General features: G+C 43.2%; 1 protein-coding gene across 7 annotated transcripts in view; it reads left to right on the forward strand.

The window, feature by feature from the left end:
* Positions 1–14,231, forward strand: part of Tbc1d1 (TBC1 domain family member 1) — a 180,973-nt gene that overhangs the window by 90,358 nt on the left and 76,384 nt on the right. For all 7 annotated transcript variants that reach the window (XM_076938528.1, XM_034508887.2, XM_034508890.2 and 4 more), the window contains 4 exons: positions 5,479–5,919; positions 9,192–9,281; positions 11,998–12,108; positions 12,807–12,939. In XM_076938528.1, coding sequence (XP_076794643.1) covers positions 5,479–5,919; positions 9,192–9,281; positions 11,998–12,108; positions 12,807–12,939 — 775 coding nt within the window. The remainder of the gene's footprint in view (positions 1–5,478; positions 5,920–9,191; positions 9,282–11,997; positions 12,109–12,806; positions 12,940–14,231) is intronic.

Genomic DNA, 14,231 nt, shown 5'->3' on the forward strand with positions numbered 1-14,231 from the left:
TTTTCTCTGTTATTCTCCACATTTTTTGAGACAAGGTCTCTTCACTTCAAACCTGGAGCTCATTATTTTGGCTAGGCTGGACAGCTCGTCAGCCCCAGTCACAGGCACAGGCCGCCATACCTGGCCTTTTATGCAGGAGTTGAGGATCTGAACTCAGGTCTGACTGTATAGTAAGAGTAAGCACTTTACTCACTGCACTGTTTCCTGTGGCCCAGACTTACCTTTTCTGAGCCACCTGTAGCCATAGTTTTTTACCTCATAAATGGTATATTTTACTCTTCTTTTTCTTTTCATAACTCCTCCTACTCTGTTAGGAGACAGCCATTAATGTGTTTCTCATCATCCTTTATAAGCTTGTGGGAAGGTGTTAGCTTGGTGGACAGTTGCAGTGAAGTTTTCGACGATTTTTTTTAATGACTCTGGGTTTTCTGTTTGTATATAACCTGCAGCTCTTCATGGGATTTGCTACTGACTTGCCATTTCAACTAGGGAAGCTTAGTACCATTTCTGTTCCACATGTAACAAAAGACATAGATGCCAGGGACAGAAAGATAATGCCACTGTAAATTAGGGTAGATGGCTCCATGTTGGGGTGGACATCATCATTGCCCCTGCGCAGGCGCTTCCGGCCACAGTGAGCATGCTTAGACTCAGTCCTTTGGTTAATCCTAAACCCAGAGTAGGCACTGAAGTACCGATTTACCCTGTGAAGCCAGGACAGACAGGATGGCCCCTAGCATGGGATCACTGTCTGTGCTATGCAGTTAGCTTTGTGTTCTAGTATCTAACTAGAAATAATATATAGGGTCAGAGGGAGTCACTGAAGGAGGTGTATTCAGGTCTTCTTAGTTGAATTTCATCCTGTGAGGTGAACTAGTACACAACATGAATAGCTGTGTGTTATGTATAGAGAGTGGTGGCTGGTTTTGGTTTTCCCTGTTAAATGATATATTGAGATCTGAGAAGATACTGTCAAGAGTTTTGTTTGAAATTAAAGACATAGAGGGTGTGGTGAGGAAAAACTTGATTTAATGTAGTTTCTCCCTCATGATCGACAAACAAGCACTAATTCTTCAGCAGACAATTTTTCTATTACATTTTAAAAAATAATATGAAACATTTCCTCTGAGGGACAAAGTAGTATTTCCTGCCCTCTTTGTAGCTTCAAAATGGTTTCTGTTATGTAATTGGGAAAGTCGTTATTGTTTTAAATAGAGATAGTAATGGCTTTAAAAAAAACTTATCTGGACTTACGCTGTATTTATTTCAGTGGCCTAAGTTTTTGTTTCTTCTGGGATGTCTTTGTCTTTTTCCTCTCTGCAGCCTCCTCTTCTAGCTTTGGGACAGTTTATTCCTTTTCAGTGAGGACCATCTCTGTGCCAGGGGAGCTCGTGTGTGGGTTAATCTGTCCCTGGGTTCTGAGTTCATCGGAGTGTCTCAGGTGTCTGCTCACCTTAAGTAAACCCTTAAGTCCAACATTGCTTAAGTATGTACAGCAAAAATTCAGCACTTTTTTTTTTTTTTTTTTTGTCACCAACCCTGTGACCAGCCCCACCGACCGGCCTGAGTGTACCTACCAACTCCACCATTACGCCACCAGAATGACACACACACATTGCTTCTTTGAGGTGACTTTGTTCAGTTACTTGGGGGCTTTTTGGATATACATATCCTTCAATGGCCTGGGTATTTCATGGCTGTTCATAAAGTGGACACGGCGATTTGAACCTCTTGATTTGTGTGATTTCATAGGGTTTTTTGGGTTAAGAGAGGAGGGAACCGTCTTCACTGGTCGATTCAAGCCTTATAGGTAGCAGAAACTGGAGACTTTAGATTTGTAAGTCATTAAATAGTTACATGTTAACAGCCAAAAACCTGTAAATGCAAAATAAAGGTGACTGTTTTTAATCTAAAGATTATTTCAGAAATGCCTTCCTAAATCTTTGTGAATAAAATTACAGTTGCAGTGTGCTTATAATCCTTTAAAATCCCTAAATCCTAAAAAACCTGACCCAAGTGCTTGAATGAGGGCTTTGTTTACAGAAGTATTCCCGATTCTTGAGGCTCGGTTTCCCTCTCCCTATGAAATAGTACTGACATGAGCTGCAGCAAAACCTGCCTCTACTGTGCATTCATTAGTATGAGAATTCTATATACCTAAACAGGCCCGCTTCGTTCATTTGGGACAATTGATCTTACTTACCTAACATTTTTTTTTTGTGGTTCCCATAGTATCAGAAACTCCAACGAAACCCAAATCCTTGTTAACTTTATTCCAGGAAAACAGCTTTCAGACCCTTCCCTCTGCTCTAGTCAGTTTGGATTTGCTTTACCGGCTTGTCTGCAAACAGGGATGACGTGGCTCTTAGCCCTCTGACTGAACCAGGCAAGGTTTTCATTGAAAGTACCAGATCTTATCAGAGAGAGTAATTCTCCAGTTCACTTGCCCCCCCAAAAGGTCTTTATTTGTTTGTTTTGGCAGGAGTCATTGTAACTTGATGTATATGTTCCTATAGACCATACAGGCTGGGTTTTGGTTGTGTTTATTTTGGGTTTGATCTTGACAACTCCCCTTTTGATGTATCTGTGAGCTTCAAGCTCCAACCGGCCTACTTCCATGTGACTGGTCTCCCTGTCTCTAAGACATCTTTGCTTTGCCCTTGAAGTGCCTCTGCCCTGCCTCACTGTCTGCCCTTCTTTACTCCCTTCAGACATGAACTGATGCCAGGTCTTTCAGGGCCCCTTTGTTCTCGTCTGTTGCCCCACCCCATGCCCCCAGCTTCACCCCACCCCTGATCCTGCACGAGCTGGTCTCCTAGCTGGCCTACCTTACTCCCATCTTACATGTACCTTCCTGGTGTTGAGTGGCAGGAGGCTTGAGAGTAAAGTGATGTCTAAATAATGAGGCCCACCAGAGCAAGGAAAGATGGACCTTGGATTGTGAATGAAGTGTGTCTGGTTTTGATTCTAATCAAAGAACTGGAGAAATCCATAGTTAGAAAAAAACGGTGGCTGCCTGAACTCTGACCAGGGTGTGGTAAGCTCCTCAGTCCTTCTGACTCCTGGAATCAAGGGGCCACTTGAGTACCTTGTTCTGTATCTGTTCCATTCACTGCTGAGTTGCTATAAGTTCGTATGGCTTCATACATTTCCCCCTTCTTTGAAACATGATGGAAAACACCATTGTTTTCTTGATGTATTGGAAGATGGAGTGTATGGAAAAATTGGACATTTTAGCAGACTTCAAAGGATGGAAGCTGCATTTTTCTGTTCAGAAAGAACAGTTAATAATTGGGAAATATGTGACTCCTGTTAAAATAGTCTCACACCATCGCTAAGAAAGTGGCAACCGTTCACAAGTATAGGTTGGCAATTTCGCTTTGAAGGAACACCGTTTTTTACCACACAGAACTAACTCTTCCCTAGAAAATCTTGAGTGCTTCTGATTTTGTAAGCCTCTCTGCCCCAGAGAGAAACTGACTTTTGTTCCCCCCCTCCCCCTTGATCCTGTGAATAATTAGCCAAATTGGGCTGCAGCTTAGACTTCCTGCTGTTTCTTTCTCTGTGATAGTTTCTCTCCATAGCAGATTCCAGGCTTCCACACAAATCATGTATACAATGAGTTGGCAGTATGGAAGTGAGCTACAGCAGGAGCATGTGAAGTATTCAGGGCAAACATGATTACCAGGCACAACCTCGGCCTTGGACTGGCAAGATGGCTCAGCTGGTATGGACACCTGCTGACAAAGCTAATGGCTTGAGTTCTATCCCTGGGTCACATGGTGAAGAGAGAACCGAGGCAGCAGGTTGTCTTCTGATCTCCACATGCACACCAAAGAATGTGCCCAGCACCCATTTTTAATTTTATGCCCCCCCCCCCCTCTTGGAGCTGAGGACCAAACCCAGGGCCTTGGCTTGCTAGGCAAGTGCTCTACCATTGAGCTAAATCCCCAACCCCTCACACCCCAGTTTTTAAATCTGGCCTTTTGTTTGTTTTTGAGGCAGTCTCTCTGTGTAGTCCTGGCTGTTGTAGAGCTCTCTGTGTAGACCAGACTGGCCTAAAAGTCACAGAGATCCACCTGCATTTCTCTCCACAGTGCTGGGATTAAAGGCCTGTGCCACCATGACCAGCTAAAAGTTCAGCTTTGAAGTATTTAAGTCTGTGCTTCAGGAATCATTTTTAAGAGAGAGAGAGAAAGAAAGAAAGAGAGAAAGAGAAGAGTGTGTGTTTTGCCTACGTGTATGTTTGTGTACTTCATACATGCAGTGCCCAAGGAGGCCAGAAGAGGGTTGCAGATGGTTGTCAGCCACCATGAGGATGCTGGGAATTGAACTCCGGTTTTCTGAAAGAGCATTAAGTGCCCTTAACTGCTGAGCCAACTCCTCCAGCCTTGGCATTATATTTTAAAATTACATCTTTAAAGATAACTTTGACTCTTGTGGCAAAATACCTTGATAAGAGATATACAAATCTTTATGGCACAAAGGTTATCTTTAGTGTGATCAGAATTTAGTGACAGAGTCAGTGGGTTTTTGAGAGTTATGTCATGGCACAGAATACAAGCTTGCTTTCACAATGGACTTGAACCATCTCCCTTTACAGTACACACTGGTTGGAATTTTTACACGAATTGGAAAAGGAATTGAACTTTTTGGTTAGGATGTTAAATAAACAGGGGCCTACAGGTGTTTGGGCCTCAACCAAAAGTTTTATACATAGAAAAATGGGAAATACAGGTATATGTGTCCAGTCAAAGCAAAATGGCCTGTCAACTGGAAGGTTAAGTCCATGCTTACAAGTCCATTGTTCTTACTGGCCATGATGTCAGGGTGAGTGTTATGACTGCTGGTCACTTTCCTCGGTGTCGATTCCCTGCGTTATTTCTGAAGCTGCTGAGGAGAACCTAGCATGAGTGGACAGGATGGAGTGGCAGGGATGCCGTAGTATGGGAGAGCCTTTCCTCTGAGACTTTTACTTTAGGAAAGAAGAGTTGTTTGTGAGAAGCCTCGGTGTTTTACTGTAACAGTAGGCATGGGTTCTCCGTTGTTTTATCAATCCACACTAGGAAATACAGGATCAAGTCATAACTAGTTAGTTGTCATTGAAGAAAACAATGGTGCCATATTTCAATAAGTGTAGGGTGATGATTTTAGAGCCCTTCATCCCACCACATACTGAGGAAGGCTTTTCAAAGGACACTGCCCTGACTCTTCTAAATGAGCCAGTGTCTGTTTCAGTAACCTTGTAGTCAGAGACAAAGCCCAGTGGAGATGCCCTGAGGACCTTAGGGGTTACAATGCGAAGCCTGCCCTGGGGCTGGTCATTTAAGCTTAGAGGGTGCTTCACATGATCTGTGAGCCCCTACAGCCCAGCCCCTCTGTCAGCCTCTCTGCTCCAGAGGCTGTGGTTCTGAGTTGTGACCGTGGTATTTGGTACCATTGTTGCAAGTGTCCCTAACCCTACCCTCTTTTGCACAGGTGCCTGAGATCATCAGCTCCATCCGGCAGGCGGGGAAGATTGCCCGTCAGGAAGAGCTGCGTTGCCCCTCCGAGTTCGACGACACCTTCGCCAAAAAGTTTGAGGTGCTCTTCTGTGGCCGGGTCACTGTGGCCCACAAGAAGGCACCACCTGCACTGATCGACGAGTGTATCGAGAAGTTCAACCATGTGAGCTGTGGTCGCAGAACAGACTGGGATGCGCCCACGGGGCAGCCATCAGCGCCTGGCCCCCGGCCCATGCGCAAATCCTATTCACAGCCTGGACTGCGCTCGCTGGCCTTCAGGAAGGAGTTCCAGGATGCTAGCCTTCGAAGTAGCACCTTTAGCTCCTTCGACAGCGACATCGAGAACCACCTAATTGGTGGGCATAATGTGGTTCAGCCCACAGACATGGAGGAGAACCGAACTATGCTGTTCACGGTAAAAACTCTCAGTTTTTTGCAGCTTGAGGTTCAAAAAATCTCTTACATATCCGTGTTTGTAGACATCCTTTCATTGCAGAAAGAATAGTTATATAAAAGAGGTTCAAGAGGGATGTTAAGTAATATGTTTCAACACAATTTTAAGTGGAGAATATTAATTTAGAGAACATCCTTTGTTAATCAAGGTAACAGGATTTTTAAAAAATAACCTGATATTTAAAACGAATGCCCCAACTAAAATTCTAGATTAGTTGCTTGGTTTTTGTTGTTTGTTTGTTTGTTTTGTTTTGTTTTTTTTTGAATAGAAAATTGTTAAAATGATAGCCATGGAAGAAAAGAAATGGATAAGGTAGCCAGCTATGGAGTTACATGTTGGCTTGGGTTTTTCTGGATGAATGATCTTCCTGTGCCATGTGAATTGACAGGACGCTGCCCTTTCCTGTCTGTGGCCTTTTCCCTTGTATATTTCGTTCTGTCTCTTTGCTTTAATAATGGTACCGAGCAAAACTGCCTTAGATGTAGTATTGCCTTTTTGTGCTTAACCCAAGGCAATGAAATGGCCAAGGAGTAAGGAAGCTGACACCTAGGTTAGTGTGGATATAGCTGGCAGATTTTAAAATGCAGATAATGGATCTGGAGAGATGGCTCAGCCTCTAAGAGCACATACTGCCTTAGCAAAGGAACTGAGTTTGCTTCCCAGCACCCACGTCAAGCAGCTTACAACTGTTTATAACTCCACCTGCACTCACATGTGCTCGTGTACACACATACACACATGCACACACAATTTTTTGGGGGTTTTGTTTTTTGTTTTTCAAGACAGGGTTTCTCTGTGTAGCTCTGGCTATCCTGGAACTCACTCTGTAGACCAGGCTGGCCTCGAACTCAGAAATCCGCCTGCCTCTGCCTCCCAAGTGCTGGGATTAAAGGCGTGCACCGCCATTGCCCGGTGCACACACAATTAAAACATAATAAAATTAGTCTTTAAGAAGTCCAGATGGTGTGTCAGGGTAATTGACCTAGTACACTAAGGATGCTGGGTGGCTGTAGCCCTTGGGCTGCACACAGTGATCTGTGTGCTTTTCCTCAGACACTGCAGTGTTGTTGAGAAAGCTGCTCAGGGCATTTAATTGGTTACAGTATGGTAGAAATACGACCGTGCATACACTCTGCCCACATGGAATGTAGATTCCAGCAGTGCAGACAGGCACCTGACAGACACACCAGTAATTATGTAATCATGATGAGGCTGACCCTCTAGAGAAGTAGAGGATGCTGTGGAAACGCCTGGGGATCAGGAGAGGCAGCTTAGAGGTTTGGATTCTCCCCAAGCAGAGGTTCCTGTGTGGCCGATAGGCGGGGTCTCCTGGCCTCAGAGGGCAGCAGCTGAGATGTGAGAAGGGTGGGAAGGAGCCCCACTGCAGAGTCCTGAAGACACTGTTCCACTGCTCTGCCTGGCAGCCCCTCAGTTGTCTTGGCTTTGCTTCCTTCCTTCCTATCTCTCCTGAGGTACAAATGTGACATGGGAAGTAGTCACATTGTCAGAGAGACCAATAGCAGCCTCTCAGTCCCGGCTCTAAACATAATTACAAGTAAACAAGTAAAGAACTTTGTGTTCCGTGTGATCCCTGGAATTTCAGTCTCCCTGAGGCTGGAGACCTCTGTCTGTTGTTCACCATCGGCCATAGTCACCAGGGCCTAGAGCGTGGTGTCCCTGGATTCTCGGGTAGATCCTTAGTGAGACGACCGGAGACTACAGAAATTGAGTGATGGGGGTGAGTGGGGATGGGTCGAGGGTAAGTCAGGCTCCGTTATTCACAACCTTATAGGTCACATTCAGGATTTTGTTTTTTGTCAAAAAGTTGGACAGGCATTGAAAGATTTGAAGTACAGCATTAAATAGCTTTGGCTATAGAGAAATACTTAAGGAAGGAAAGTAAACAGAGGGCTAAGAGGCCATTACCATAGTCCAGGTGAGAGGTAGGGAGCTTAGATACAGAGACAGTAGGATGAAGAGAGTTGGACAGAGGTTCGAGACCTCAGGTAGGCAGGGGTGCACAGCCTCAGGTAGGCAGGGGTGCGAGGCCCCAGGTAGGCAGGGGTGTGAGGCCTCAGGTAGACAGAGGTGCACAGCCTCAGGTAGGCAGGGGTGCGAGGCCTCAGGTAGACAGAGGTGCACGGCCTCAGGTAGGCAGGGGTGCGAGGCCTCAGGTAGACAGGTGCACAGCCTCAGGTAGGCAGGTGCATGGCTTCAGGGGTCAAGCTGACATAGGACAGAGCAGTGGACTGGATATGAGAAGACCCCCAGCTCACATTTGACTTTAAATTCTCACCTGTTCCTTACAGCCTAGCCACATCCACGTAAGAATGCTGCTCAGCTGAGAGTTTCCAAGATCTTTCAAAAAATAATGATGATTATCTTCATTATATAGATGAAAACAGAAGGCTGTTAAGATGAAATATACAAAGTGTGGAGATGCAGCTACTGTTGTCCAGTAAGGGAGATCCTGAGTGGTGCCTCCTTAGGAAAACCCAGGGTCTGGGCCACTTGGGAAGTGTGCTGCTGTTTCAGTGCTGGCGGTTACTACGCTTGAGTTCTGTGTACCTTGTCAGTCCTACTTGCCTGAAGGAGACTTCAGAAATGCTAAGAACAAAACTGCTCTGTGTACAAACCTACAGTCTGAACTCCAGAGTGCGTGGTTTGGACCTCTTCATTAAGGGTGCAGTTAGTTTTGATTTACACCCCTGTCTCCAAAGCTGATTGCTCTGACCTGTAGTCCAGATCGAAGTAGAACAAACTTGGAAGAGAAGCTTGAGAGTTGAGTGCTCCGAGGATGTGACTGCTAACTTGTGGATCCCGAGGAGGGATTGAATCTGTGGAAACCAACACACAGGAGGGGAGAGTGTCGGCGTGTGGAGGCGGAGGGCAGGCAGCCCAGCTCTCGGCTGTCATAGGTGTTTTGGAAATTTTAAATAGGAACTATTGTTTTCTAGAATATTCACTTGTATAGAAAACTGTATATGAAGGGGTGGGGGCTTTGAGGATTATTTGAGGATTATTATTATTATTGTTTAGCTTATGTCATCTTTTCCTCTGAGAATACTGATATAGGTATTTATCCGAGGTCACTTGGAATCCATGGCATAACTGTAATCTTTGAAACTCTTTAACAGTGATGTAGCTGGAATTTATAAGAGCTTGCCATTCAGTTTTTAGGAGAACCACATGTCTTTCTTTTTGTTTGTTTGTTTGTTTTTTTTTTCCTTAAGATTGGCCAGTCTGAAGTTTACCTCATCAGTCCTGACACCAAAAAGATTGCACTGGAGAAAAATTTTAAGGAGATATCCTTTTGCTCTCAGGTAAATTCACACGGATTATTGATTTAATTTCAGTTCTTCTGATGTATGCAGTAGACACGCTGTTATATAAAAAAAGCATGTTTTGAATGCTTGACTGGTGGTCTCTTTCTCCTGCAGTGTACTAAGGCAAATTAGAATTTTGAAATTAACACTTTTGCTTTTTAGAGCAATGTATTGGAGAAAATAGGTCTACCTTCCATTCTTTTCCCTGTTACCGGTACTAATGCTTTCTAGCTATTTCTGGGGGCTTACATGTGTGTGCATGTTTTATTTATAATTGGTATGCATGTGTGTGCCCATGTTTTATATATAATTGATATATGTGTGTGCACATGACTTATACATAATTATGTATGTGCATTTTATATGTAAATTGTACAGAAACATATTTCTACTTTCTTAATTCTTTTTTTTATGTTGTCATTATTTCTTCTATAAACTACGAGAGATGATATTTATCTTTGAGGAGGTTTTTACCCAGAATGCAGTGTCTACTTGAAACACTCTGTGTTTGATAGTTAAGTCTTCCAGCTGTGCTTCACAGACAGATTTGGGAGAAATCTGTCAACTGTGATGAGCCAGTTTTCTCCAGATTATCATGGCAAATAAAATACCTCTTATATTACTATTTGGTGACTTATTTTTTTCTTAAACTCTAACTTTTCATGTCTGTAATATGATGTAAAAATCTTGGTGTTTGTTAATCTAAAATGTAAGCTAGTTAAATCATCAAAAAGATAATATTTTTAATTATGAAAATAAGTAAAGTCCTTAACAAATTGAATAGGGAAGCCTTTTCAAAGAAGGTACTTTGCTAAATGACATTCCCCATGTAGCAGCCTCTGTTATTGCTTAGTTTGTTGATGGAGGACACTGATTGAGATTAGGATATATTAGCAATTACTGACTGATAATGCTTGCCTGGAAGTGATGTTATCCACAGAATCTTGATTTACTCCTAATTATGTAGATCTTTTCTTTCTCTTCTTTCTCTTCTTTCTTTCTTTCTTCCTTCCTTCCTTCCTTCCTTCTTTCCTTCCTTCCTTCCTTCCTTCCTTCCTTCCTTCCTTCCTTTCCTTCTCTCTTCTCTTTCTTTCTTTCTTTCTTTCTTTCTTTCTTTCTTTCTTTCTTTCTTTCTTTCTTTCTTTCTTTCTTTCTTTCTTTCAAGATAAAGTCTCTCTGTGCAGCCCATGCTGTCCTGGAACTTACTATGTAGTCATTCTGGTCTCTGAACTCACAGAGATACTATGCCTGCCTCTGCCCCCTGCTCCCACCCTGAGAGTTGGGATTAGAGCTGTACACTGCGCTGGGAGACCTTTGCTTTTTTTAGAGCAGTGGTTTATTCTTTCCTAAAGAAGTGAGATTTGGCTGGGCGGTGGTGGCGCATGCCTTTAATCCCAGCACTTGGGAGGCAGAGGCAGGCAGATTTCTGAGTTCAAGGCCAGCCTGGTCTACAAAGTGAATATCAGGACAGCCAGGACTACACAGAGAAACCCTGTCTCGAAAAACCAAAAAAAAAAAAGTGAGATTCGTCAGATCATCTCAGCCTAAGTTAGTAGTACCCGTGTTTCTGCATGGTAGTCACGGAAGATACTTCATTTATATTTAGGTTGTTCTTTTAGTTTCCTTTCCTGATACCCTGACAAAAGCAACTTAAAGCTTTTATTCTGTGTACAGTTCTGTGGCAGTTGGTTATAGTGGGGAAGTCACAGTAAACATGTGCATGCAGGGGCTCAGCTTCCTGTCTGTCTTCTGTTCAGTCTAGGGTGTGGCCATGTACCATCCACGTTCATTGTGGGTCTACTCAGCTCAAGTGATGTAATAAAATAATCCCCACAGATACATCTCAGAGGCCCTTCTCCCAGGTGATTCTAGGTCATCTCAAGTTGACAATGAAAACTAATGGTTGGTGCTGGAGCTATGGCTTACTGTTGAAGAGCACGTGTTGCTTTGCTAAGGATCCAGGTTCTGTTCCCAGCAGTCAGATGGTGGCTTATAACCATATCTCATTCCATTTCGATGTCCACGGGCACCAGGCATGCGCACAGTACACATACATACATAGAGGCAAAACACTCATACACATTAAGCCTACAAATTAAAGAGAACCACCACAGTTGCTTCTGGTAGATTTGTGAGGCAGCAACCAAGGCGATCTCTCAGTGTTTGTTCCTTGCTGCTTTTAAGTCAAGTTTGTGTGTTCAGAAGAGCTTGTTGGACACTGGCAGAGTCCTGGCCTTCGTTTCAAAGATGTCAAAGCTGCTGTTCTAGATATATAAGTCATTTTTTGCTCATTCCCCATGCAGTTCCATTTAATGGTTGCTTGTAATTTTAGTATAAATACATTTTGATTTCTTTTTAACCTTTATATATGTGGATTGTGTGTACTGTGTCTTAGTTGTGAATGCTTGTTAATCTGTGTGTGCTGCTGATTTTTATTTGTGTTTACTCCTTAGTGTGCCTCCTGTAACACATCCCCAGAGTTTTAGTTTTTCTGTTAGCTACTCTGCTTATCTTTTAGTACTAAAGTGAGCATTAGGACGTGAATTTGCAAACCTTGGCTCTTGTGTAATCAGAGTGACGTTTTACTCTGATGCTAATCTTCATTGGAAAATATGTGATTGGTACTCTGTAGTGCTCTGTAAATGGGCAGTGTCACCATCAGCTGTCTTCAGCCAGCAGTACTTAGTACAACTTACCCCTTCTCCTTGCACAGGGCATCAGGCATGTGGACCACTTTGGATTTATCTGCCGAGAGTGCTCAGGCGGCGGCAGTGGCGGCTTTCATTTTGTCTGTTACGTGTTCCAGTGCACAAATGAAGCTCTGGTAAGAGGACGACGACGCCCACTGCAAACCTTGTGAGCAATTTCAACCCTGCTGAGTCTTCGGGGCTGAGCAGAGCTGAAGAGCCTTGCTGACAGAGCAGTATTTGCTTTAATTATTCACTCGTGACTAATACCTTTCAGCTATGCATCCAAGACTCATTTGCATTTTCATTTTAAATTTCAATATTTTTGAAAGATATGCTTGCTTTCACCCTCTGCTCGAATGCAGCATTTAGACTTAGTTCTAATGCATTCATTTTACCCAAGTGTGGTAGCCCTGTTCTTACAAGTCCCAGTACATAGGCTGGGGGTGGGAAGACTGGAAGCTTTAGAGCTGGACAGCAAGTTCATGACTCTCTGAGCCATGGTGTGGTTCTGGGGGGTGGGGGGGGGAGAGGGAGAGGGAGAGGGAGAGGGAGAAAAAGAATCCCTGTGGACTTTGGACCAGAGCACTTGCTTGTACTTAGTAATAATGTTCTTACCTTGTACCTCACCGGCTGTAAGAGTGCTGACTCTAAAGTAGTCATTCTCAGACAACAGAGAAGAACCCTAGCATTTATTTCCACTATTTCCTGTTAGTCTGTGAAAATAGCCCAGAAAAAAAAAAATTACAATACAAAGTGTGCCCTCTGAACTTGCTGTCCCCGTCAGTCAGTCTGCCCAGCTGCCTTGCTGTTGACACTTGGCTCCTCTGTACAGGTTGACGAGATCATGCTGACGCTGAAGCAGGCTTTCACGGTAGCCGCGGTGCAGCAGACGGCTAAGGCACCAGCCCAGCTGTGTGAGGGCTGCCCCTTGCAGGGCCTGCACAAGCTCTGCGAGAGGATAGAGGGTGAGTAGGAGGCGCTTTGAGCTTGCAGCCCCAAAGCCTTGTTGGGAGTGCTTGTGGCACTATTCTGTAGGGCCATGTCAGAGGGATCATAGGTGCAGGGGATATGTTCTGTATGACAAGATTTTTTCCTGGGCATGATGAATACAAAGCTAAGGACCCACATCCTCTCGTCATCTCTCCTCCAAGGCACCCTGAGGGTAATAGAGAGGTTGGGGGTAAATGGTATCAAACATTTACTAAGCTGTGTGAGACTAGTGGGTCTTTCAGATTGGTAAAATGAGACCGAAAGAAGTTTACCATGTTTTTCAGTAGAGGATCACCTGCAATCTCTGCCAGGGCAGTTTTAATGGAGGAGAGGAGAAAACAGGTTCCAATTGAGGAGTGAATGGGAGGGAATAAAAACCAAAACCCAAAACTCATGGTGACCATCTTAACTTCAGTATCTAGACACTTACGATGCAATGTCACCATTTGCAGGATTTATTTGAGAATATGAGTATTATTATTTGATAGTAAGACTTTTCTATCTAGGGGTATGGTTTTTGAGATTGCCACATGATTTAAATTATACAATTGTAGAAACAAAGACATGATCATCTTGTGTATTTAGAATCTTGTTACAAACTATAATTTTGTAAAGAAAAACTATGTTGACATTTAGACCTAGTTTCTTTTTTTCCTAAGTAATTGTGAGATACAGTGCTAAGATGTTTTTAAAAGATACTATCAATTTTATCTTCATCGTGTTTGGAGGAAAAAGCGAATTATTTATAATTTTATAAATAAGATGAGAGGTTAGAGCCATCTAGGGCTAAACTAGGGTGTAGCAAGTCTAGGATCTACCTGCAGCTTACCTACACTCTCAAAAAAGAGGAAGGAGCCCTCTTGAGTGAGAACCATTCTGGCAAGAGTGAAGTCGGTCCTGTTCATCAGGGTGGGGCAGAAGATAGGGTGGGGCTGCGTGGTCAGTGCTCCTTTGGAGGAATCTGGAAAGAGGTATTGTGTGTGTTTCTTCCTTCATTTTGTGACTAGTTCTATCTATAAGAAGATTTCTAAACTTTTTTGTAGGTATATGATTTTTGAGATTGCTATATGGTTTAAATTATCCAATTGTAGAAACAAAGGCATGATCATTTCATATATATTTAGAATACTTGTCACAAACTATAATTCTATAAAGAAAAACTATATTAACATTTAGACCTAGTTTCTTTTTTTCCTAAGTAATTGTGGGAAAAAATTATACCCAGATATACAATGTATCGTTTTCACCAATTTTTTTTTTTTAAAGA

Source organism: Arvicanthis niloticus, chromosome 7, assembly GCF_011762505.2.
Source record: "Arvicanthis niloticus isolate mArvNil1 chromosome 7, mArvNil1.pat.X, whole genome shotgun sequence".
NCBI classification, from domain to species: Eukaryota; Metazoa; Chordata; class Mammalia; order Rodentia; family Muridae; genus Arvicanthis; species Arvicanthis niloticus.